The 26,516-nt window shown below is 43.0% G+C and overlaps 3 protein-coding genes and 1 long non-coding RNA gene across 4 annotated transcripts in view; 2 read left to right on the top strand and 2 right to left on the bottom strand.

Moving 5' to 3' along the window:
• Positions 1–13,414, bottom strand: part of RABGAP1 (RAB GTPase activating protein 1) — a 77,766-nt gene extending 64,352 nt beyond the window's left edge. The window contains exons 1-2 of the mRNA XM_064523932.1: positions 13,296–13,414; positions 6,453–6,654 (exon numbers count right to left, since the gene is read on the bottom strand). Of these exons, the coding sequence (XP_064380002.1) occupies positions 6,453–6,602 (150 nt within the window). The 5' untranslated portion in view covers positions 6,603–6,654; positions 13,296–13,414. The remainder of the gene's footprint in view (positions 1–6,452; positions 6,655–13,295) is intronic.
• A 12-nt stretch (positions 13,415–13,426) lies between these two features.
• On the top strand, positions 13,427–21,314 carry ZBTB26 (zinc finger and BTB domain containing 26). Its single transcript, XM_064523933.1, has 2 exons — positions 13,427–13,632; positions 15,955–21,314. Exons 1-2 carry the CDS (start codon positions 13,427–13,429, stop codon positions 17,282–17,284), a joined length of 1,536 nt encoding a protein of 511 aa, XP_064380003.1. The 3' UTR covers positions 17,285–21,314.
• On the bottom strand, positions 16,436–26,440 carry LOC135330392 (uncharacterized). Its single transcript, XR_010392410.1, has 3 exons — positions 26,119–26,440; positions 23,971–24,117; positions 16,436–16,520 (listed from the first exon to the last, which is right to left on the bottom strand). It is a non-coding gene; the product is annotated as an uncharacterized LOC135330392 (long non-coding RNA).
• Positions 21,418–25,725, top strand: ZBTB6 (zinc finger and BTB domain containing 6). Its single transcript, XM_026100861.2, has one exon. The coding sequence runs from the start codon at positions 21,499–21,501 to the stop codon at positions 22,780–22,782; it is 1,284 nt and encodes a 427-aa protein (XP_025956646.2). The 5' UTR covers positions 21,418–21,498; the 3' UTR covers positions 22,783–25,725.
• Positions 26,441–26,516: the final 76 nt, after the last annotated feature.

The following is a 26,516-nucleotide window of genomic DNA, read 5'->3' as shown; positions in this document are numbered from 1 at the left end:
GAACAGGATTATGCTGTCATACTGAGAAGAGGTACTGTTTTATTTCTTAACCCTCATCTACAGCCTGAATTAGCACACGTGGAAGTCCACAGGAAAGCCCCCAGCAACCTAAATGGTGTAAGATCAGGTCCTAAGCTAGAAAGAAGATGGAGGCATTATTTATTGCTTTACAATAATCTAAAAAAAATTCTGAAAATTGTAGGCTATATGCAGGGAATGAGTCAAGTTTACCTAACCTGGACAGAGGAACTGGACTGACTCCCATTCACAAAGACAACCTGGCTGTGGTGTCCTCTAGTCACATACTGGACACAGAGACAGAAGATGATGTAGATATATGAGGTTCTGCCCTTAAGAAAGATCAACATGGGCAATACTAACAGGAGCACAGCTGACAGACCAAGGGAAGTGATTACCCCTCTCTGCTCAGCACCCATTAAACCACAGCTAGAATACTGCCTCCAGTTTTGGATCCCTCAGTACAAGCAAGACACTGAGAAACCAAAGCAAGTTCAGCAGATGGTCAGGTGGCAGGAGCACTGGCACTGCGAGGAGAGGCTGGAGAAGAGAAGGCTTCGGGGGACCTAACGGCAACCTTCCATATCTACGAGGATTTCATCAAGATGACAGAGCCAGGCTCTTCACAGTGGTGCATGGCAGGAGGAGGAGAGGCAAAAGCATAAATTGAAACAAGAGAGGTTCCAGCTGGACATCAGGAAAAACATGCTCACCATGAGGACAGTCAAGTATTGGACAAGACTGCCCAGGGAGGTTGTGCAGTCTCCATCACTGGAGGTTGTCAAGACCCAACTGGATCGCAGCCTGAACAACCTGGTCTGAACTTGCGGCTGACCCTGCTTGGAGCAGGAGGTTGGACTAGAGACCTCCTGAGGCCCCTTCCAACATGAAACAAATAGCCGTGCTCTGAGCAGAGCCCTCTGCCTGGCTAGAAGCAGGCACTATGACAGCCTATCTGACTGGAAGTACGAGCTTGCGGAACAAAGTGACATAGATGCAAGGTAAGTCATACCAGCAGTGTCCTGTATTACTGTGTTCCTGCAGTGTTTCAAAACATGTCAGAAAACTCCTAGGTAGTGCATCTAAGGAAACTCTCTGCTCATTCCTCTGCAATCAACAGGGAAGTGACTGATGCTTAACACAGTTTAGAGACCAAGCATGGAAATGGAGTTTACTGGAAGTGTTTTACCAGATGGCAGCCACAGAAACATACCTGAGTTCCAGCACTTTAGTTGCTGGCTGCCAGTTATTACTGTTGGCACCCCATCTCTTCCCTATGAACGGATGTTCATTTCTACATCCCTCTCATTTCTGTAAGCTTACTGATTTAAGATGCTACACACAAGCTAACAAAAAACAAATTGTGCAACTATCCCAGTTCCCCCAAAAAAGAAAAAACCACAACCCCACAACTGTAAGAGAAATCTTATTTAAAGACAATGGTTGTTCTTTCTTTACTCTTGGAAACAAGACAGTAAAAAAAAGGAAGTGGTTAAAAACAGTAGGAAGAACATAGAGCAGACAAACCTGCCCGCAACACAATCTCAGTATTGAGACAAATTCCATCTGCTTACGACCGGTATCTCAGAGTAGACCATTAAACCATCTTAAAAGTATCTGAAGCAATAGGCAAGATTCTTGCATTTAAACACTAAATAAGGCAACCTGAAGTCCATTTAAGATTGCTCAAATAACTCTGGAACAGGTAATAGAACACTTTCATACACACTGAAGAGCCTTGCAATAAATGAAATAAACAAAATAGACTATGAAAGTAAAATCAGATGTCACTTAATTTTTTTTATGTGCATTTCCATTGGGCATACCTCAGGACTAGCATTACAGTGAAATTATTTAGAGTCTCTCTGTTGCGTCAGAATTCTGACATACGATCATTTCCATCCCACCTCCAAACACAAACTTCTTACATCAAGGGGAAAAGTGAAAAAACATCAAGTTTACCTACTGTCTTTTCTCTCTTTCATACTCGGGCCCCCCACTACCTAAGTAATTATCTGAACCTGCAATCTCTATCTAGGTTGCATTACAGCAACTGCATATTAGTTTTTTTGTGAAAACTGCATATTAGTTTTTTGTGAAAAATAAGTTTAATATATGAGAATATTAACAAAGAACAAAAATTTATGACCAGGGTTCACATAGTACAATAAACTAAGATAAGAAAAGTCACAGATTCCCATTCTTTGTACACTAAAAGTGAAATTCACAGATAAGGGAGAAACCAGCAAGTGCCCAAGAACCTAGAGGCAGGAGGGATAAAAGATCCAGTGAATGTCACACTGCAGAATCTAAATGAGAAACAGAAAAAAGAACCTATGAGCTATTTATACTCTACAAATTCGTGTTCAAATAGAAACTACCTTTCCAGCACGGATGAAAATATATTCATATGCTATCTGGTATCACCTGCCAGGAATAGAACAGAGTAACTTACTCAGCTGTACATTCACAGAAGCAATGAAAAATCTTGCACAAGCATGGGGTTATCAAAGGCATAATACCTTCGAGAACCAAGTTTTTTACCTAGATTTATTCAGGCTTTCCTTAAAGACGATGATGGAAGACACCACGTTATTTTAGTGTACACAGTTTACACATTTTTCAACAAGATATAATGAATCAATCGTAATGTCCTAGCAGCCCCATTAAAGCCTGTATATTAAAAATAGTAAGATAACCTCCATTTTACAGGATCTGTTTTCTATGAAACTTAAAGTTAAAAATCATTGTGGCAAAAATCTGCACATCATATGCATTTGCTGACTGATGACAGTGATTAAGATAAAAGAAGTTCCTAAAAGTAGTAGGAACAGGCAAAACACAAGTCTGCTTTGTTTACAGTGAGACAGCAAACAAGCACGTCAAAAGAAAAAAAAAGGCGGGGGGGTGGGTTTACATAAAATGTGAAGTTACCTAAGAGCAACAGGAGACAGCTCTAAAGTACTGGCTGGATCCAATCAAACATTTAATTTTTACATAAGGATAAGCAAAACCATTGCCTGTTTGCATGTATTTTAAGAACCAAGGTAAGTCTAGATTTAACCACTTTAACAAACTCAAGTAGACAGAAATAATATGAAAACATGCATGCGAAGCCCACAGCAGCACAGTCCATAAGGCAGTATCTCCTCTAGTAAATATTCTAAAAACTCATAACCCAAATCCTCAATTAAAAAAATCCCTCTACAGAAAGCGTTCTTTATTCTTCCAGACTGCCCTCAAAAAAAATTTCAGAGAGAAAAATCAAATATGCTTTCGGACTGGAGGATCTCTCTTGCTGTTTTCATAGTCCTAACAGAGTAAGTGCAACAAACCAGCTACCCAAGGAACAAGGCCAAAACACAAACCGAGACCGACTGCATGTCAACCAAAGTCTTTTATGCAACTGTATAAATTGACTACATGGTGGAAACCTTGAACATTAAGATCTAAACTTTTTGAAACTTTGCTGCAGCACAAAAAAAAAAAAGGAAAAGAAAACGGTAAGAGGCAGCATGACAGACTGCAACAGAACTAAGGGCAGAAGGGAAGGTAGATTAATAAATACCTTCCTGTAGTTTTATTTGAAATAGACAAAAAAAATGTAGTCTAGTCATTGCTTACTCCAGTCTTCACAAAATTGAAAACTAATTTTACCTAACTTTTAAACAGTATGTAGCCTTCTTTAAAACTATCTTTACAACAATATGGGAGATTTATTAAAACTGCAGCTTATTCTGTTGCGTGCACGTTGCTGGCCTCTGCTGTCAGAGGTCCCAGCATACAGGGCATTTGGAGAACACCTGTTGTGCAGTGTGCTCCAGAAACTGGACTTGCATAAATCCAGTTCAGTCCAACTGGCAGACACAGAAAAAATACTGGAAAGCAGAAATAGCTAACAAATGGTATTTCTGGAAAACAATCCACAACAGCCTTCTTTTAAGATGTATGTGTATTTCAGCATAAACAAAAAGCAGAACACATTTATGAATTGTGACCAACTGAAGAAGAAAATGGCCCATGACTTCATTCAGAAGAAATACTTATCTGTCTGGACTTGAGAAAGAACAAAAATAAAAATGCGCATTAGTTCAGCCCAGAACTCGACTACTTAGAACTACAGCAGATCAAAGAATTCAAAATGAGAGCCTTAGAGCTGATCCACTGTTTTCACAACCTATGACATTTAGCAAACAAACCTAAACTTCCAGCGCCATCCTCAGACTGCGCTTAGGCAGTGCCTTCAGGGCCACAAACTGCTTCTAGAGTGAAACACCACCAGCGAAGGACTTCTGCTCAAATTTGCTCCTAAGCTTATTTTCTGCTTTCCTTGGGGGGCACATCACAGCAAAGCGGTTTTGACAAACTATTCAACTTAGTTATATATGTACAAAAGCAATTCCTCCTCCCGGAAAAACCTCTGCTCACCATTTATCCCTATGAAATGCATAACCTTGGTTCTCATTTCATACTGTTAAATTATTTTTCCTTATGCTACTTAGACACTTTTAGATGCTGCTGTGACCATACTTTAACATACCTCTGACAACCTTCACAACTCCACTTACCCACTCATAAATAGCTCAGTAATACAGTACGATTGGTTATTGAATGACTACTTGCAAGCTAAAGAGAGACATCAACGACAAAGTTGTATGCTAGTGTAGTCTCTCTCTTTTTCTGTAGATCATTAGTAGAAGACAATTTCTGTCCCTAAAGACACCTAAAAAATCCTCCATTTCTGTCACTAATAGTTTTTACCTCCTTAAGCAGAAGGAGTGAGGTTAAAAGGAAACTCCTGGAAAGGAGATTGTAGACTGGGCGCTCGCTGCTTATCTGAAGCGCAACGTTTCCATTAATCATGCAGATTGCATCCAATAAGGAAACAGCAAAGTGATGGAACACAGAAAGGCTCAAGGTGAATCACTTTGTTCAAGGACTGTGCTCAGTCTTGGCACCAAATTCATGACGAAGCTTATCTTTAAGATCTGCAAAAGCTCTGTGGCATTCAGTGCCAGATCAGGGAACAGCATAACTTTGTTTTAAAATTGTTGATGATTAGGAAGAAGCAGTGATAAAGTTGTTCTTCACTCAGCAAGAGAAAAAGCATACCTGTAGACAGTATTTTGTAAAGCACTTTGGAAGTAAACAGGAGGAAAATGTAAGTAGTAAGGTACAGAAGGTAAGAACCACTATGCAGAGTATTCCGAATTCTTAAGTATTTATAGCTGCTGGTATACAGATTCTAGAAAAACATGCAAGAGGTTCCAGTCTTTCAGCAGGTTTTACAGAACACCAAGCTGATTATTCAAGAAAATCTCAAATTTCTGTAGACTATCCTCCTGTGACGTGAAGTGCCAATCTTCTGCAATTGCAATAAAACTTAAGTCAACTTTTTTGCCAGATTAAACAAAGATAAGATCTTGAGACTCTTTACTATCAGATTTAGCAATAAGAGTCTTATGTAAAAGAAAATACCCACTATAATGGCATATCTTGCCCAGGTATCAAAGCAATGGAAGAATAACAAACAAAGCGACTGGAGGGAAAAGCAAGATGAGCAAAGGCATCAAGAAACGTTCAGTAGTCTCTGTTCCAACAGCTGCTAAGGAAAAGATGAATACCCAGTCCAACAGACAGAATACATGATTTCTTATCATCTTTAAAGACGTGATTTGACTGTAGATCTTAGTCTCTTGTGATGGTGGAATATCTCTTCCCATCTCCCACAAAGAACACACCGACTTGAATCAGCTCTAGAAAAGAATCTGTTTTCAACATATTAAAATGACAGAATTTGGAGTGACCACCGTATTTGTGTCATTTTGCTTAAAGACTGCTAAAATAGGAATCAGATGAAAGATTTTCTTTAAGTAGCCAAAAAAAAAGGTAACAAGGGTTTCTTTCCGGAATAGCACTATTGAAAGTGAGAAGATGACAATGCCCTTCCAATTCACACAGGCCTACTCAGATAGGCTTGTGTTCTCAGATCCATGCCAAGTTGTTAGTTATAATTATACCTCTATGTTTCTTAAAGAGAACATTTCACATTGGGGAAAACTTAAATATATATTTGAATTAATGGATACATTCAAGTCGAGTGTACGTTAATACTGCTTTCTACCTGAAAGCTGTGAAGTCACAGTTCCAAGTTTTTGACCATCACGGTCTGTTTCATCCTAAGCGCTTCCTGAAGAATTCAGCGAGTGGGGAAAAAAAAACCCACAGGCAGTGATCGAGAGAGCTCTTATTCAAAACCTAATTATCACCTTTGACATCAGCAAAAGTAATGCAGAAACTACTGGCAAAATTGATTCTTGAATAAGTTCTCTCTTCTGTCAAGTTTTCCGCAACAAAGAAGTCCCTCTTTAAGCTCTTCTATGGTTAGTTTGGTTTAGAAGAACAAAGAACAAACTCAAGTTATTGATTCTTACCTTCAGTCCTGTTTTTTCATCATCACTACCATTATTTGTAGATGGTGTTTCATCCCCTTGCCTGGAAACCAAGACAAAATCTTCACTGTTAAGAGTGGATACCGAGTCTGAAGAGACACTGATTTTTCCAACAGAAGCCTTGTCATCCATGACTTAAAAAGGAAGTTCGACTCATGAATGAGATTAAATATTTTACAAACTCCTGAAAAACAAAAATCATAAAAATACTTATATAAACTTCATGCTAAAAAGCTCAAATGTTTGTTTTCTGAAGCCTCCTGCCTATTAAAAATAAATAAATAAAAAGCAACACATCTGACAGCGTAACCACGTAACAACTCCTCTGTCAGCGTTCACCCGTGGTCCTGTTTTGATTTTGCTATGAAACACGCTACTTCTAGAGCACTGGTTTCCACAGCCCACACACAGGAGTCAGTAAGTCTTTTTTCAGTATTTCATGATTATGCCAGACACCATTCCACCCAGAGCAGGCCCTTGGAACATGCGCTGTGCCTGGTGTTAAAGGACTCGTATTAGGACAACAGTAAGTCAATTTACTTTCTTCAGATAACCTGTCTGCATCTACATTCAAAAATTATTTTTGCAGGTATCAATGCACACCAATTACTCTGCTGCTGTCACATTCTCTTCCCCCAAACAATAATAGTTAGATTAACTCTTGATATTTTGGGCTAAAGACACTCTAAAACCTTGGGACATGCTGTATTCTGTGAATCTGCTGAATCTTCTGTATTGTAGGGAACAATAAAAGACAAGACTTCCAAGAAGCAGGAAGAACAGCGTAGGCTGGATCTGTACCAAGAATCGGAGCCAACAGATGATTTAAAAACGCTGGAACTGGCACTGAGACACGTTTGAAGAAAGGAACAAAAGGTGAAGTTCAGTGGCACACCTAGAACTCCGCAGCAACGGTTCTCAGAATCCCCGGCTCAAAACAACGCCACGACAAAAAAGGCTGATTAAAGTTCTCAGAACCCCAGTTTTACCCCTATCACAATGGCTCAGGTCTCCACATACTCTGAAGCATGACCAAGCCCAAATGTTTCTTCAGCCTCAAGTACGCCTCCCCTTCAGCGCAGGACTGTCCCAGCCTGGCTCCCAGCAGAGCTGCCAAGCAGTGAAGAAACCTGCCCTATCCACAAGCGCGGCTCATCGCGCTCCCCTCCAAACCAAGAACAATGTAGCTGAAAATAGCAAAGCCTGCTTTTATTTCTGTCAATACCCTTCTCCCTCTCCACAGCCACCAATATGACCTGAAAATCTGCTAGGAGATCAACAGCCTTTTCCCCCCCCCCCAGATTATTTTTAAATCTGATTCTTTCCTGATCAAGTCGCTTCGTGGCCCTGAACCATGTTACGCTGGCACAACTGAGGGAGGCAGCAGGATGCAAGAGGAAGAACAGACATGGGTTCTTCATGAACAACAATATACCTATTACTAACAGGTATCATTCTCGAAAGTACAAATGGTATGTAGATATCCCTTTCAAAAAGGTTATAAGATCCATTGACTTTCAATGAGAATTAGTGACTGAGAAATTTATACATTTTGAAAAGTTTTACCTGCTTTATGTATCTATTTTGTACTATTTGCTAACACCTTAGAGGTGGGACATCGTTCTTATTTTTTAAAGACAATTTTATTTAAAGAATTCACATTAAAATATTTCTGTAAAAGTTCCTTATTACACCACCTACACAATACACAGATCATCTAAAAACAACTAAATTGCATAAATTGAAAGACAAAATAAAAATAAGCTTCAAACATCTAATAACCCTTTGGCTTTACCATTTCATTGAAACAGTGCAAATTCACATCTGCCACTCTGTAAGACAGCACGAGTAGAAAAGCTGGCTTTGATCACGAGCAGCCATAAAGACCATCTAGGCAAGGATCGATTCAGCAATTTATTTCGGTATGCCATGTCTGGCTTGAAATGTTAATTTCATCTGTTTCCAAAGTCTTTCAATCTGGCACCTTTCACCAGCAATAACTTCAATTAAAGAAGAAAGTACGCTGTGCTTTTGGACACTCCTTTTTTTAGTACAGCGTGGTGTAAACAGACACCGCACTCGATCCTGGAACACAGCTGGCTCAGCCTAACCTCTACAGCAGTTTCACAATACAGAATTGCAACAGCAGAAGGTCCCGATTAGCCCAATTTTGCCAACCTTATATTTAGCAAAAGTCTTACGGAAATTACACGAGACAAAAAAGCACTGGCAAGGGGACTGTGTAGCGGACTACTGTAAGAAGCTTTGTATATTAGCGATGTATCAGCAGGCAAGGCACAACCACTGTGGAATCAGCCACAAAATTCATGGAATTAATGCTGAAATAGTCAAGTTGCAAAAACACTGCCTTAAAATACCAAAAATACAAAAATATTGTCTTCAGTTAACCAAAACTTCCATATTCCCAAACTTTGCTTTGCATGCATTTTATTTCCTCCGCATTTTACTTTAGACCGCTGTGTTTTGTGCAGATTACGTCACCAATCATTTTCCCTAAACCATAAAACTCACAATGGCAGAATCCCTAACAGAAGGTCCATGAGCTTGTTAAAATAAGGCCAGTGAGGAAGGGCACACATCAAAGCCTAGCAGAGCAATTAAAGGTGGCAGGCTTCTGGCTCTTCTGGAAACAAGCATGAAAAAACAACAGTGGTGGCAGTGCTCTTTAGTAACACCTGCAACTTGTCTAAGAAACATCAGCTTTCTGTTCTCACAGTTTAGAGCTTCAGAAGAAAAGACCCCCAGCTACGTGTAGATCTCAAGTTGTAATGCTTCTCAGGAGAGCCAATGTCTCATTCCTTACAATGAAAGAGGCTTTGGTTTGTTTCAACATAAATAAAAATGAGCTTTCAAATCCAGCATAGTTTAGCTCTGGACATAAAATGACACCACAGTAATGCAGTGTTTGCCTGAAGGTATCTTTACGCCTCTACGGTGGATGGAATGCCTAGGCAAAAGGCACACCAAGAGGCTAATCTTTATTAACTCATTTCTTTGCTCACCTATGTAATTACAGGGGTCTCCTTGTCTCTCCTCACACAAAAGACCATTGGAAAAAAGCTGCAAAAGCAGAAGAGCAATGTGGCTGGCTCCTGAGTCACTGCCTTCAGTTTTATTTTAAATTCTAATTCTGAACACAATTCGCCTTCACTCTATGCTTGCTGTTATTATACGAGGCCACAATGCAAGGCCAAGAATCACACTACCATTTTTGAACATTCTTGTTTATCTCTAAAGCCATAAAGCAGCAGTAACACCTTACCTCACTCCCTCTGCTCAAGTTAATGCTCAAATGAACAGCAAAGACACTACTCACCACGCTAAAATCTCAAGCCACAGGAAGCAAACCTATCAAAGGTCAAGATTAGTTCAACAGCTTTATAAAATACTTCTGTTTCTCTTGCTTACCTGCTCCCAAGTATTTCGCACCTGACTTGCAACTTGTGAGCAAGATTTTCCTCATAAGTACTGCCAGAATTAATTTAAAAGAGCTCAAAGCAGATAGTACATAAAAAGGAAACCTTCCATTTTATACTATTGTAAAAAACACTGAGGCTTGAATGCCGCTTTGAGACATGTGCGGCAACTCAAGCAAGGCACCAGTAACTACAGCTGGTTTCATTCTGTTTCCAAGGGGGCACCGTTTTTCCACAACTCAGGTCATCCACAGCTACACACAAAGCCGCAAGAGGAGCAGAAAAATCAATACATTTCTGCTGTGAACTTCTCTGTGAACTTCATTTAAAACAGAAGTTACCCTGAAATCCAGAGTAGATGTAGCACCCTTAGCACAGAATTCAAGAGGAATACAAGACAGAAATAGATACCACCAAAACACGCTACACTATTACTTGTCCCTAATCAATTCTAAACCTGTTTTTAGGTTTTCAGGGCAGGGGAGAGCATAAGCATGAGAACAGGTGTGCAAACTAGAGAAGAAAGGTGACTTTTTTCCCCTTCTTATCTTTCTCAGCTTCTATACTTCAGCAGCAGCTCCTGTAGCGATTCCACAAAGTTATACTACAACTGATGAAGAACACACCAGATGCAGAAGAATGATACCACAGTATCAATGAAATTGTTTCTTGAATTATTGTATTCTCTAGTAGCCTTGAACAACAAAGTAAAAAATCTTGGCATGCAAAATAAATCTATATCCTCTGCCTCCTAAAATATAAAAACATTAAGTATAACATTAAGTTTACATGAAAAAAAGGGGGGGGGGAACAGCATAAAGCCAAGACACTGAGATGACCGACTCACATTCATTCACTGAAAATAACACATTTTGTTTTTATTTTTCTGGCTGTATGTGTAACTTAACAACAATATTCAGCACAGTTCAATTTAAACGAACTTCTGCTTTCCTAGCTTTCATCATTATCATCCTAATGCGCGTGAATAAGTGGAATCTGTAGCAGAATTCGGAAGTTTTACAGCATGTTTTGCAAAGCTGTTTTGTGACAAGTCCGCCAGCATTCTTTACGATCCTCAGCTTTTTACATTCTTTAACATTTGTGATTTTCCCCCCCCTTCACAACTTAAAGAGCATATAATGTTTCACAAATACACACTGAGTCCTGGAAAAAATCTGGCAAATGCCACAATAAGCTGCTGTAATTGCAGGCAGTTGTGCCAGGTGTTTTAGTCTGAGCAGCATGAGAAACCTGAGAGCAAAAACTGATGTCACACCGACAGACATGTGGAAAAGGAGCTGTGGTTTGGCTTTCTCCGAGTGTACACACATCGCCTGCACTTTTTTGCAGCTTTGGGAAAAAACATATAAGGCAGATCAATCACCAGCAACCTTTTTCTTCTCACGTCACATGATTAGTCTGCATCGTCGTATGTTTGATCTTTACCCACCTCTCTTTCAAGGAAACAGCTACAGTCTGTCCTTCCCCATGCAAAATACATTCTCAAAAGAAATAAGAAGTATTTTGCACTCAAAATGAAGCAAGAAAGCCACTGGAATACTGCACGTGAAAGTAAGGATTTAGAATGACTAAAGAGAAAAATTAATAAAAAAGATAGCAACAATAGTACCAACTTTTCCGTTTACTTTAAAATCCTCTGACAGCCACAGATGTTCCCACTAATCTCAAGAGCCAGAGGAAAACGAGGTATTTATCTGAACATAACGCTGCCTCAGGTTTCAACCCCCTGCTCTTTTCCCAGGAGCAGACAAGCACAGGCCTCAGGACACTGACTGTATCGTTATCCAGTATATACAAACCCAGGAATCGGACGAGAGTTAAGGCTTGTTAACAAAGGCTGCACTAGCTTAACAGATTTACAGTTATTGCCACAATAATTTTACTTTGAACCTTAATTTGAACTGTTCCCTTAGAGAACAAAAGTCTAATTTCAGGCTCCTGTATCAAGCAAATTCCCCCATCCCAGAAACATACTGCAGGTCCTGGGAAGCAGTGGTTTATAAAAGAAACGCTGACGCTGCCTTAACTGGGCTGTCACAAGAATGTCGCTGGAACGAATTAACCATGAACGCTCCGTGCACGCATCCAGCACGTTACGCATCCGTCTGCACGGGGGTGGCTGGGACACGCGGGACACAACACGGGCACCGGCGGATAGGACACGAGGTGAAGGCGCTGCAGCCAAAAGCTGGAGAAACCCTGACGATGATGCTGTAAACACCTCTGCAGCTCCTCTCTGCTTTCATTGGGATTCAAACAGAATCAAACAGAAAACGGACAGTTTTGCTTACCAGGCAAATAGAGCACTTTAAAAACATATTGCGAAACCTTAATGCAGAAGAACTGAAAAAGGGCGAGTTACATTTGATACAGGCTCCTAAAAGCGCTCTGCACTTGGATTTGGAGAGTGAAAGGAAATGCCTGTGCCAGGCTCCCCCTGCTAATTAATTTACTGTGTATACAAGCATATGCTTGCTCAGGTCCTTAGCCTTTAATGATACACAGAGGCCTCCAAACAAAATTACAGAGCCTCCGTAATTTAATCAGCAATCGGGAAGTCCATGCAATTGAGTATTTTCTATTAAAGCAGCCAAAACTATCGGAAAACGCCAGAAATTCTCTCAAGTTAGTTTTACCAAAACCCCGCAAGTAGAACAGATTCAGGAACACGGTGCAAGAATGAAGGTATTTGTGTAACGGCAGAGCCGGACGAGTACTCGGTCTCCAGCTCGCGTTTGAGGAGCGAACGCGGCTTCTGCCTCCCTCCCCAACTCCTCGGGAACATCCCGCCGCCTCCCCCTCCTCTCGCCCCGGGCAGCTCGGGGAGGCCGAGCCGCACAGATGAAACCCACCGCGTCTGCCGCCGCCGCCGCGGGCTCTTTGCCGTGGGGCTTCACGGCCGCGGGGCTCGGGACAGCCCGGCACAGGCTGCTTCTCGCCGCTCCGTTTTCCCGCTGCCACCCCGGCGGCCCTGCCCTGCCCCGCGCCCGACCCCGGGGCGAGACCGGCGCGGGGCTGCCGAGGGGAAGGAGCGGGCAGGGCCGCGGCTGGCCGGGGCGACGCGGTCCCCTGGGAGCCAGCGGCGAGCAACGCGGAAAGGCGCCTTCGAGGGGAACCGGCGGCGAGCGGGCACCGGGGGGGGGAGGGCGGGGGCGGGCGGGGGCGGGCGGCCCCGTCCGGCCCCGCCGAGCCGCCCCCCGCCGCCGGCGCAGCCCGCGCGGCCCTCGGTGACGGCGGCCGCGCCCGCCCGCCCCTGACAGCCCGGGCGGCGGCGGGAGAGAAGCGCGCCGGGGGCGGACGAGCCCCACGGGCCAGGCCCGACCCGCCGCCGGGCAGCGCCAGCGCCAGCCCCGCCAGCCCCACCTACCCCAGCCGCCGCCGCCGCCTCCCGGTGCCGGGCCCAGCTGCCGCCGCCGCCACGTGACCCGAGCGGAGGGGAGGCGGCCCCGGGAGGCGCTTCCGGGGGCGGGCGCGGGGAGCGCTTCCGGCGGCGGGACAATGCGGTTCCGAGTCGCCGTCGTCGGCCGCGGCGGCCGCCGTAGGTCCCGCGGGGGCGGCGGGGGGCCCCGGAAGGGCATCGGTGCGGCGCGGCTTCCGGTTCCGGCGGCCGCCGCCTGCGCCGCGGGCCGGGGCGGCGGGAGGCGCGGCGGGGGCGGGGGCGCGGCCTGCCGCGGCGGCTCACGGCGGCTCTCCTCCCTCTCTAGGTCAGTAGCCGGAGCGGCGGCGGCGGCGGCGGCGGGGGACGCGGCCCGGCGCTACAGGTACCCGGGAGCGGGGCGGCGGGGCCGCGGCCGGTCCGTGCGGCCCTGCCCGGCTGCCGCCCTGACGCGGCCCGCGGGGCACCGGCTCGGGGGGCTCCCTGCAGCGTCGCTTTCCCGATCCCGAGGAAATGCGGACGCCAGCCGGGACGGCAGCGTGGCCCAGAGGGCGGGCGGTGCGTAGGGAGGCTCCGCCGGGAGAGATCCAGCCCCTCCGGGAGTCCGCCGTGATCTTCCGCCCTTCCAGGGGGAAGAAAGGAAAAACAAAGGTTTGGGGCTCGTTGCCTGGTTGGGCGGTTTGTGGAGTTCAGTCGCGCATAGAGGCAAGTCACCTATTTTCTGTTTTCGGTTCCTGGCGATGTGACTCTCTCCATCTGCCCAAGGAGCGAAGGGAAGTGGCTGGGATAGTTACGCCTGTCAGCAGCGTAGTACGGTGTTATTCTGGCACGCGTGCTTTAAATGCATTTATATTGTAGTACCTCACCAAATTACACGTGGAAAAAAGCATGCTCACAGGCAGACTGCCTTCATCAATTCCAAGAAAAAAAAAGAATAGTTTAATAAGGCCTGAAATTCCTTGAAGGTATCTCATGATGTTCTCTTGCTACAGTTTAGATTTGCTAAAGGCCGTTGCCTCACAAAATTAATCTTTTTACCCTGGGAATTGGACAAGTTAGGCAGCGCTGTGTGCAGGATAACCGTAGGAAACTTGCAGCGCCGCTTTCCGTAGATTCATACACAGCGATGCTACCCTCTGTTTCTGAGCTTTCAGTGGTCCCTCATTTCTGAGGTTTTTGAAACCCTCTTGTAGATCTAGCCTGTCATATAGTGGAAGATACTTGATGGACTCAGATAGCAAGGAGATTTCCTGATTGCTCTCAACATTGAAGTCTCAGAATTATATCTGAGCACCAAATTGAAACAGCCCTGATTATCAGCAGATACTTTTAAAATGTTCTTCTTTGAACCCTTTCTTATGTATTCATTCATTTACACTAGGCATGACTCCACTTCCTGTTGTGTACACTTAGCTAATATTTTGTGCCCCAAGAGAGCAGTATTTGCTTTTATCTATAAACCTCAAAGCTTCCTTTTGAGCTTTATGTGGTGTTTTTAATAGTTGTGAGGTATAAGTTTTACTTTGTTTTGTTTTGTTTTTTATTGCACCAAATCTTGCATCATTTAGTCTCCTGTGATTTCTTCACTTCCTGCAATCCCTGTTCCCTGGCAGGTTTGCATGAATAGTGTTTCATCAAGAATCAGTGTAGTCTTATAAATTCTTACAAGAACTGTTGAAAAAAAAAAGATTGATATTTGTTTTATGGAAGATCTACTGTTTTTCATTCCGAATACTATCAAACAAGAACAAACTTCCTAAAGGAGTGATCTTCCAAAGAAGAAGACAAGAAACAAGACTTCTTACGTTCCCCAGCTATTCAAAGCAGAGAGCCGAGAAGGGATAATCTGTGTAACGAGGGGCCATATGGAAGTTTGTCTTTGATGTAATTTAAAAAAGAAAAAGAAAAGACTTAAAGGCAATGTAAACTGATGAGTTAAATCCAGTGTTGCAGAAATACGAACGCTTATCTAGTCCTTTCTGCTATAAAGGACAATTTAGTTGAAATTACAGTTACTTCCGTTTAGACAGCACCTTGTCCTGTATTAATATTCCTGCAAATTGGGGAGTGTCTTAGAGAAACTGCAGTTACTGCTGTTGAACTGTAACACTTGTGAGTGATTATGATAGACGCAGAAGGCTAAGAGGAGTATTTTTTTTTGTATGTCTGACGGGTGCTTCTGTCTGACGTTAAATTCATTTTTTATGAAAGCTATTTGGACATTAAAGTACCTCAAGAGCCAAAAGCTAAAGGAACTTCATTGTATTTGGTAAAGAAAATCTTTGAGAAGTTTTAATGTGGAAGCAAGACTTAGGGCTGCTAAGAAATATTTCCATGGTTTCATTTTAAATTCCAGACAAGTAGTGTGGCAGGTTCTTGCTCTTTAAGATACTGATTCAAGACAATTTATATTCTATCACTTCTACTTCATATTCAAACCACATCCAGTTCAGAAACAGATACTGCACAGTGAGGAATAAGCTTGATTTCTTGAGTTGAAACTTCCTATGGATTTGAGTATTTTAACTAGGATGAAACATAACATCAGATTAAATGCACTTCATGTCATTACTTTAGACCCTGCTAACTTTCATACAAAAAAATAAAGAAGTTCTCATTTACTTTTTTTTTCCTTGCTGCTTTTCCTTAGGTGTGCCAAAATGTCAGAAAGATCAGATATTCTTCACTTCAAATTTGACAATTATGGGGATTCGATGTTACAGAAAATGAACAAACTAAGGGAAGAAAACAAATTTTGTGATGTCGTGGTCCACATAGATGACATCGAAGTTCATGGGCATAAAATTGTATTTGCTGCTGGCTCTCCCTTCTTAAGAGATCAGTTCTTATTAAATGACTCTAGAGAGGTGAAAATCTCCATACTGCAAAGTTCAGAAGTGGGAAGGCAGTTGCTTTTATCCTGTTACAGTGGTATTCTGGAGTTTCCTGAAATGGAACTGGTAAACTACTTGACTGCTGCAAGCTTTCTGCAGATGAGCCATATTGTTGAACGGTGTACGCAAGCACTCTGGAAGTTTATAAAACCGAAACAGCCGTTGGAGAGCAAGGAGGAGTGTGAGCAGCAAAGTGACTCTTCTGAGTTGAAGGAACATCAAGGAGATGAAGACTCTCTGCAACAAGATTCACCTTGTATTCAGCCTTCAGAAGACAGTATGGATATGGAGGACAGTGATATTCAGATCATCAAGGTGGAGTCTATTGGGGAGGTAACAGAAGTTAGGAATAAGAAGGATCAGAACCAGTTTATTTCTTCTGAACAAACTGCATTGCATTCATCAGAGCCTCAACACTTTCTAATCAACTCCACAGTTGAAAACAGAGCAAGCGAAATAGAGCAAAACCACCTCCACAACTATGCCCTTTCATATGCTGGCAGTGACAACATCATTCTGGCCTCTAAAGATATGTTTGGGCCTAACAACCGAGGTATAGACAAAGGTCTCCAATGGCACCATCAGTGTCCAAAGTGCACAAGAGTATTTCGGCATCTGGAAAACTATGCTAATCATTTAAAAATGCATAAACTATTTATGTGTCTTCTCTGTGGCAAGACATTCACTCAGAAAGGCAATCTCCACCGGCACATGAGAGTACATGCAGGCATCAAACCTTTCCAATGTAAGATCTGTGGGAAAACATTCTCTCAGAAATGTTCCTTACAGGACCATCTCAACTTGCACAGTGGGGACAAGCCCCATAAATGTAACTACTGTGACATGGTTTTTGCGCATAAACCTGTTCTGAGGAAACATCTTAAACAGCTGCATGGTAAAAATAGCTTTGACAATGCCAATGAAAGAAACGTTCAAGATATAACGGTAGACTTCGATTCATTCACATGTAGCACTGCTACAGACAGTAAGGTCTGTCAGCAAGCTGATGCAAGCCAGGTACTGGATGCAGGGAAACTGCCTCAGGCTGTGCTGAGTTTAAGAAACGATAGTACCTGCGTCAACTAAGCAATTAAAAAGAGCCCTTTGTAGGGATCACGAGAGAGAGGAGCAAACAGTTGGTTTGGGCTCTTACCTAAACTAGTGGTATGCCCTGAAAGGCTACGTATGGATGGAGGGTTGGACTGCAAAACCTGGCAGGTCTTCAGCCATCGTTTGTAGTCCTGATATCTTCTGTGAATAACAATCTTCCTTCAGGTTTCTGTCTGTGTCTCTACTGTGGATTATGGGGTTAATTGCTTCATTTCTCTCTGATTAGGAGACTCAAGACTAACACCTTTTGAAAGACTTGCTGTGGGCTGCAAGTAAACCATCTGCTGTACAGTTAGAGGCCTCTGTGTCTGGGCAGATGGAGGAAAGAACAAAGAGGACAAGTCTGTGAGATAACCTTTTTTTTTTTTTTTTTAAGCACTGGATAACTGAAAGCACTCCATATAGTTAAATGCTAATTTGTTTTAAACTCACCTGTTAAAAGTTATCTTTCTCTCTTCTTACCCCTAGCCCCCTACAGTTAAAATGAAGTATTTTTGTGTCACTTTTTTGCCCTTTCTAAACTATTTCAAGAAACTCCTCTTGTCACTGAACACTATCTTAAAAGCTCTCAGGGTTTTTAACCTAGATATGCATTATAAAAAGATAAAGCCCTGAACACTTTGGCAGAGCTAGTCGATCATTGCATAGAACTGTTTAAAATGAGAATAAATTACAGCTCTGGAATGCATGAGGCTGGCTGCCTAGAGTGCAGGTATGACCTATTTCTTACGCTGTCATACCCAGGATTATTAAAGGGCACTTACCACTGTAAGTACTGAGACAAGCTAAAAACTTCAGAACTAGAAATTATTGTCTATCTTCCATAAATTTTGCTTCATATAAGCAAACAACAATTGTTACTTTCATAATTGGTTTTAGAGCAAAGCTGGAGTGGAAAAATACTGCTTTTTGACACTGTGAAAAGAATCTGTTTTAAAAGCTGCAAGGTATAACTCCATGCTTTTTTTTTTCTTTTTTTTTCTCCCTCAGTTCTTGTGTATCTGTCCTTGATACCTAATAAGGGCCACATATCAGTAAACTTGGAAAACAAACAAACAAAAATACCTGCCATGAGAACGTTAACATAAAGATTTTTGATTTCCTGGACATTCAAAGACTGCATTTTATTTTAAGTGACCTACAGAGTTCATGACCATTAGTGTTTTACAAAGCCTAGGATGAGGTATAGGTAGCACAATTTCTATAGGTTAATATATCAGCTATTGACTGTACTCAGCAATACCTCTTATATACCGCCTTAAACATCAAACATAGCGGGAATGGCATGGTAATTGGGATTCTGGGATTATCCTGTATTACTTCTTAAAAGTGCCGTGGAATTATCCGCATCCCAATCGGGCTGAAAGAAACTAATTTCTCATCTGAAGAACACCATTCCCAGTAAAACAGCACTCTTATTATATTGAAGTGTAGCATAGACTAATAATCAAATGGCTAATCCTCAGTAGAGAATTGCTGTTCATATTTGGAATAAGTATCTCTTCCAATGCAGCTCTTTTCCACAAGGTTTGCCATGAGGCTGAGATTATGCTTCCTACTAAATGTAGTACTGTTTGTGTGTTTGAAGTGGGGGGGGCGGGGAGGGAAGGGGTAAGGCTGCTATTGTATGGTTAAAAATGCTAAACAGGTATGACCAAAGGTGTGTTAGAGCAAAAAATGTTTTGTATGTAACTATCAAAAATTGGTCTTGATCTTCAGATATGTGTATATAGAAACCACAAGTTCCTTATTGCAGACGTTACACTGATGGACTGTAAAAAGTGTTAATCTTGCAAAACATCTTCAGAAATCCGCATACCCTCAAGTAGAAACAGCAAGGTGATTCTGTGAATCAGTTTTCGCGATTGAGTTTTATACTACTGTACTTGACTGTTACATGGACTGTTAGATGGATAGCTATGAAGTAAGCAATGGAAATGGAGTCAGGGCATTACACCTTTCAAGTTGTAGCAAATATACTTAGGTCTAAAAATTTAACTATTTGGATTTTTTTTTAAATTATTATTCAGGTTCCTGGGGCAGAAAATAGGTTTGCATGGGAAGAAAAACTGTTTTTCCTCTTAAGTAACCTGCTTTCAGAATCATTTTGAGCTAAGTAAGACCGTGGTAGTTACATCTGAGACTTGCATTCTGACTTCAGGCAGAATCTTCTGTGTAGTTCAAACATTTTGATAATATATTATTCATTATATGGAAACACGTTATAGCTCTAACGTCAAAAAGAAGACAGATCTGGAGAATAAGAGCTTGCAGAGCCAGGTCAACATGCTGAAAGGGACTAGTGAACACTTTAACTATATCAATATGGACATGATAAAGAAAATGGTCTTCTGCCAGAGAAGGGAAAAAAACTGTACAAATGCTAGAAAAAGTGGCAACAGAATGGACAGTGTTGAGAGCTTTGTCTGGGAAGTTCCTCATGGAATTACAAAGCTGCAAAGAGAATACAGCATGTTGAAGTAGCCATGGGTGAACTGAAGCTGATGTGAAGAGACAAGGGGTTCTCCTACGAAACAGAAAATGGTTTGGTCTAGATATATAGGTTTTGAATCCACTCGGTGCTGTGGTGATGTCAACTTTTGAGAAGGCTGAGACTGCTGGCCTTTCAGATAAAAGGTGGCTTGTGGTCATTTGGTGAGACCGCGGCAGAAGTAAATAGGAGAAAGGAGAAATGCCGAAGACCGCTTCTTCAATGACAATGGATGTATCTGTTGGATGAAGAGTGACTTCTTACTGATGTCTGTGCTTTTGGCCTGGCAAAAGGTTGCAGAGCAAAAGATTTATGCAGGAGATGGCTACGTGACTCCAGAAGCACTGGAGGTCTAAGATGGCAATATGCTGATGGCACAATACAAAGTACACTGGTGGTAGAGTTTATGTAAAATCTGTCCCTTTATGGGGCAAACAAGTAAAGAATATAGAAGAGGTATTAGGAAAAAAACATCCAGCTAATACCTCTTGTCTGAATTATGGATTAAAACGGAGTGAGGATTATTATAAATTGAATATCCAGAGGCAGCTTGATTATAGAGTAAGATGAACTTAATTGTCCATGTATGTAAAATTCTGTCTTCGTTGCAACGTTCTGATTAGTGAAAGACTAGATCATTGGTTGTTGCTACTGATGCTACATACTCAGATGAGGACTATGGCAGTTATCATAATCTGTGTGTTGATGTGTAGAATACTATTTGCTGGTAAGTGGATAGTCTCACAGTTTAATGTGCTGTAAAACTTCCTGCATATCCTAAAAATAGCTGAAGTCTATTACAAAAATACTTTAATAACTCCTTGAATATATTTTAGGGTTTTTTATTATTTTGGCATTCTATTTATTTATTTGATATAGGAGAATTCTTAGAACACTTAGATTTGCCAGAGGTTTAGGCTTACCGCCTTTCTGGATGGTTGGTAGCTCGTGTAGCATATGTTCCCAGAGAAAATGATGCAGCTACACAGCCTCCTGTATAGATCAGGGATGAGTCTTTCCTTAATTTATTTTTCTTTTAGAAGAAACGTTTTGCAATTTAGTAACAGGTAACGGAAATGCCAGTCTTTCTCCCTTAGCTTTTTGGCAAAACTTAGATAGCTGCCGCTGAAATAATGTAAAAAAGGATTGCGTGGGGCTGGTTCTGGAGCCACGGGGAGGAGGACAGGCGAGGCGGAAAGGCCGAAACGCGAGGCAAGCGGAGCGTGTTAAATGTAAAGTCGTGTTAAATCTTGATTTTTTTTTCTTTTTTTTTGAACACAAGTGTGTGTGGGGGGGAGTTGGCTCTTGGAAAAGGTTGAGAAGGTAGAAGGAAGGTTTGTTTCTCTTTCCGCGGGGACTGTACGAGTACAGACGGAGCATTAGCTACCTCTTCAGTGCCGAGGCAGGAGTCCTCTCCCGAGTACTTTTACCAAAGCAGGCGGGGCGGGGGCTCGCCCGGCGGCGCCCCCCCGCCGTAGCAGTGCCAAGTGCTCAATAAACGTGCTGCTAACTCTGCTCTCGCCTCTCATTTCGCGGCGGCGGCGGGCGGGCGCCCCCCGCCCCGGAAGGCGGCGGCGGCGGCGGCGTTTCCGGGGCGGGCGCGGGGAGCGCTGCCGGGGCGCGCAGCGGGGGCGGCGCGCAGCGAGCCCGGGCGGCGGCGGCGGCGGCGGCGGGTGCGCGGCGCTGCGCGGCCGCGGCCATGGCCTGCGACTCGGAGGTGCTGCGCTTCCAGTTCGCGCAGCAGGGCGACGCGGTGCTGCAGCGCATGAACCTGCTGCGGCAGCAGAACCTCTTCTGCGACGTCTCCGTCTACATCAACGACACCGAGTTCCCCGGCCACAAGGTGATCCTGGCCGCCTGCTCCGCCTTCATGCGCGACCAGTTCCTGCTCACCCAGTCGCGGCAGGTGCGCATCAGCATCCTGCAGAGCGCCGAGGTGGGCAGGAAGCTGCTGCTCTCCTGCTACACCGGCGCGCTGGAGGTCAAGAAGAAGGAGCTGCTCAAGTACCTCACGGCCGCCAGCTATCTCCAGATGGTGCACATCGTGGAGAAGTGCACCGAAGCGCTCTCCAAATACCTGGAGATCGACGCCTCCGTGGAGAGCGGCGACCGCGACGCGGAGAGGTGTCACTCCTCGGACGCCGAGCTGAGGAGCCGGGACGATGCTTTAGATAAGGACTGCGAAATAATCGAGATTGCCGAAGACAGCCCGGTTAACTTAGAGTACGCCGTGAAACGGGAGAAGGGGGATATCTCGCGGCCTGCGGCGCAGAGCTTAACGTCAGAGAGAAAGGACGCCAAAACCCCAGAAATATCAACAGTTGAAATAGGCTATAAGGATGATGACATTTGTATCTTCAGAATGGATTCTGTGAGTGCAGCTAACGTAGAAAATGATCATTTTCCTCAGCCTTGCACTTCCTCTAAAACAAGCTTATATTTTCCAGAAACCCAGCACTCTCTGATAAATTCTACAGTTGAGAGCAGAAATACGGAAATGTCAGGAAATCACTTCCAGGCTTTTGTCAATGATAATCCAGAAGGAACTTCTGGTGTGATGAATGGGTTTCAGAGTCTGGATGATCCTGGTAATTCGTGGCGGCACCAATGTCCGAAGTGTCCAAGGGGGTTTCTACATCTTGAGAACTATCTTAGACATCTGAAAATGCACAAACTCTTCCTGTGTTTGCAGTGTGGCAAAACATTTACACAAAAAAAGAATCTCAACAGACACATCCGGGGGCACATGGGTATCCGCCCGTTCCAGTGCATGGTGTGCTTGAAGACGTTTACTGCCAAAAGTACGCTCCAGGACCACTTGAATATACACAGCGGTGACCGGCCCTACAAGTGTCATTGTTGTGACATGGACTTTAAACACAAGTCTGCTCTTAAAAAACACCTGACTTCTGTTCATGGAAGGAGTAGCAGTGAAAAACCAAACCTGAACAGTATTACGAAAGTTAAAATAGACTACGATTAATAGATGGGCAGATGCGGAGCCCGGCTCCACCAGATGCTCCGGTCTAGTGATATTCTAGATGTTCAGCAGATCCCCCCTTAATAGAGAGAAGCACAAAGATGTGATGGGTGATCAAAGACAGGCTTTGCTCGTAGTAAACTTGCCTGTGTATTAAGGCTGCTATTGGTGTAAGTATTCAGAAGCTGTTTAGTAGTTGAAAGTAAACCACAAAATATGAGAAATGATTTTATGCTTCTCTTCTACTATTCCTGATGTGAATATCTGTTCCACTTTTTTTTTTCTTCCCCCCAGTCAGGTTTTGCACTCCGCTGTTTTGAGGGTAGGTGCTGCCAATTTTCAAAGTATTGTTGACACTGCAATAAGCTGAAGCCTGAGCCATGATGTTCCTGATCCAAAATGGCTAAGGAAAGGGGATGTTTGTATTTATTCAATCACCTGTACCCGTTTCATGTATCATTTCATGGTGAAATCAGCTCTGTACTTGACCAAATTTTGCTGATTCTTTCAACAAAAAGAAAGCATGTTGTCTTATTCAAGTCTGTGATATTTAAGAAACAAGCAAACAACCTATAGTCAAGGAAGCTTTGAAGTTGCATTTTACAAATAGATAATTGGTAAAAGACAAAAGCAAACATTATTGCCTTGCAATTCATTTTTAACTGGATAGTCTCATTAGAAGGACTTGCATTCAATTTTATGAATGAGTTGTGAATTTTTCTAAACCTCTTTCTTCTGATCATGTTTCTTGTCATGTTGGTGTTTAGCACCTTTATTTGACTAATTCTAAGTTAGTCCAGTTTGCTGAGGTGTATTGTTACATTTGTCTTCATTTTTTTTATAAATTTTAGATATATACACTAATGTGAAAACTTGAACTGTGCACTGTTATGTAATAGCGGTTTCTATATTCATTTTGAAAATCATCCTTTGTATCTTAAAAGGAAGAGTTTAGATATAGCGGTTTTCTCATACTCTAATTGTGTGATACAGTAAAACAGTACTGTGTGTGCTTGGGTAGATACGTTTGTACTTTGTCAAGGGTCATTTCAGTTTCATCACCAGCATCGAAAACCCTGTAACTCAGAATCTTTATCTTGTACCTGTTTTTGACTGGTAGGTTACTTCCGCTTAATGTGATATGAATGAACTGCCAATTCAGTTGTTATAATTATGAGTAATGCTACTTACATTAGATTCTGTCCAATTAGCAGCAGCAGTAGTTCTTAATCTTCTCTGTATCACGTACCTCGCCTCAAGTTTCAGAAGTGCTGTTGTGAAGTTCTAGCTCTGAGCGCTTGAGCTGCAGAAGTCTGGCACTTGCGCTGCATAACTTGTCTGTTTTTAAAATATAAAACAACAGTTTTTAATGTCAGTTAATGGGTTTACCTTACTTTCCATGCATGTATCTGTGAGTGCATCAGGCATTGGTGTTTTATTCATTAGCTCCTTGATGGTTTGGGTACGTACAATACATACTGTGCTATTTCCTATTATTATCTGTAATAGGAATGGTCAGCTCTGCTAGTGTTACTACTGTCTTATCTATTGGAAGCATCAATTGAAGAGTTTTAAACTGGCTTCAGAATGGATTTTTAAGCTCTTCATTTGATATCATTCAGTACTTTATTAATAAATGTGTATTACTTGGATTGCAGTGATATTTGCAGGTCTCAGTTCAGACTAGGGTTGGTCGTGTATGCCTTCCTCAAAAAACATGTAGTCTAGATAGACAAGTATGCTTTGTTACAGATCTGAAGCTGAGTGAGCCACTAGTATGGTATTCCTCCAAAAATTCACAAAAAAATGTTTGACTTTACAGGTGCAGTTAACTTCTGAAGGACTCCTCCGTTGTACTGATTCATCGGAGAGGCATGCATGCAAAGTCTGTATACCAGTGTGTCCCTAAGAATAGTGACAAAAATGACACTCCCAGGGTAGTACATAGTGTAGCTGTGAATTAAAATTACCTATTGAACCCAGTGCTTTAAGCATAAGGCCCAACCTTTCACAGTCTCTGCTCTTACGTTGTATTAAAAGTTGATCATCTGCTTTATTTTGGTGATTTCAGCTATGGTAACTGTCATGCTAATGTTTGGGAATCATCTTGTTCATGGTGCAACAGCCTCACATCTTGGAACAATTGCATTTCATAGTGCTTTCTTTGATTTGTGATCATCAGTCAATGTTTACAGCCGTTTTGACCTTGTGATTAGCACTGAGTTTGCTTGTATTTCACAAAGTACCATTAATTTCTGGTTCTTAATTGCATCAAAATTAAGAACCTGACTTTCAAAAGCATGCTAATATTATACACTTGCAATTCCTCTATTTACAGATGTTAACGTGGGTATATATACAGGTTTGTATGTAGCTTTTCATTTCATCACTTATTTAAAATGAAGTCCTTCATCTTTGAAAGAGGGAAAAAGGTTTATTTCCCTCCCCCTATTCTTTTCACACGGGGCTGCTGTTCCTGTAGTTCAATAAATAAATGTATTGTGCAGTTAAGGGACAGGTTTGGTTTAACTGTGCTTAAATTTGTTCAGCTACTACGCATTTTTGGTGAGCGTGTGGTTCTCACTGATAGCACTTCAAATGGTCATTCCTTGGGTTTGTTTGACCAGTTCTTATGGGTGTACGCATGGACGTTTCCCTGTGTGACAAGGGGGAAATAGAGGCTGATCTCTTGAAGTGCATCTTCTGTGGGAGCAGGATTGCTAGTTTTTCTGTCTGCTGTTGTACTGCATGTAAACATGAGAGGGAGTTGTGTTGTGTGACAGGCCAACCGCATGTTCTGTTCCATGGCTAGAATGTCTTCTTGATAAGCTTTGTTATCAAAAACTGATTTTGTGCACATGTTCACATAAAAGGTGTTTCCTCTCCCCTTTCCTTACATGTAACCACTTGTCTAGTCATAACGTAATAAATGCAAGTAAGACATTATTTTAGAATCACATATGCTTTCTTCTAACCTCAGTAAAATGATTTTGTGCATACCTTAATATCTAATATTTTGACTAGACAGGACGAGTAAACAAAATGCAAACAAAATACGGTGTTCAGCTGGCAGTCATTGAGTAATGTGGTTTTTTATCCCCTCAGAAGGGTCCTATCAGCAGTTATTAGACAGATGAATGATTTATCCTGAAAGATCACAACTCCGCACTGTCTCAGGCCTTGATTAAAGACGGCTTTTGAGCCTTTTCATGATGCAGGGGCCAGAGAAACGACACCCGGGGCTTTTCTCCGTCGTGGCCTGCAATAAAGTAGCACCCCAGGAGCTACCAGCAAGGTGTCTGTAGCCCTGTGACCCGGGAAGACTGCCTCTGTCCTCACCTCGGCCGCGGGGAGCCCTGCGAAGGCCTTTTTTCTCCTGAGGGATTTGTGGGGCAGCTTCGCCTCTCCCCGGGCCCGGCTGCCTTGGCGGGCGGCGTCCGAGCGAGAGATGCGGCCGCCGTTCCGCTCTTCATTTTGAGCACTGAAAATACTAAAATTACTAATTAAAAAAGTGGGAACTGTATAAATAATGGAAAAGGTAAAATGGGGGGGGGGGCGCGGCCGCCCCCGGGCCTCTGACAGGGCGGAGCGCGCGGCGGCGCGGGCTTGTCTGCCCCGCCGGCTCTATGATAGCTCCTCACTGCGCTCCGCAAGGCGGCGGGGCCCCGCCGAGGGCGCGTCTGCGCCCGCCCTATCGATGGTAGTCCTCCAGGCGCTGCGCCCACAATGCCCCGGGG

Source organism: Dromaius novaehollandiae, chromosome 20, assembly GCF_036370855.1.
Source record: "Dromaius novaehollandiae isolate bDroNov1 chromosome 20, bDroNov1.hap1, whole genome shotgun sequence".
Taxonomy (NCBI): Eukaryota; Metazoa; Chordata; class Aves; order Casuariiformes; family Dromaiidae; genus Dromaius; species Dromaius novaehollandiae.
Note: the sequence above shows the minus strand (reverse complement) of the source record. Positions and strands in the feature narration are given on the sequence as shown.

What these genes read in the sequence shown, in the direction of transcription:
- ZBTB26 (XM_064523933.1), top strand. Translation starts at nt 13,427, where the DNA reads ATGCGGTTCCGAGTCGCCGTCGTCGGCCGCGGCGGCCGCCGTAGGTCC. An exon ending in CGGCTCTCCTCCCTCTCTAG is followed by an intron (nt 13,633 to 15,954) that starts GTCAGTAGCCGG and finishes GCTTTTCCTTAG; the next exon opens with GTGTGCCAAAATGTCAGAAA.
- ZBTB6 (XM_026100861.2), top strand. Translation starts at nt 21,499, where the DNA reads ATGGCCTGCGACTCGGAGGTGCTGCGCTTCCAGTTCGCGCAGCAGGGC.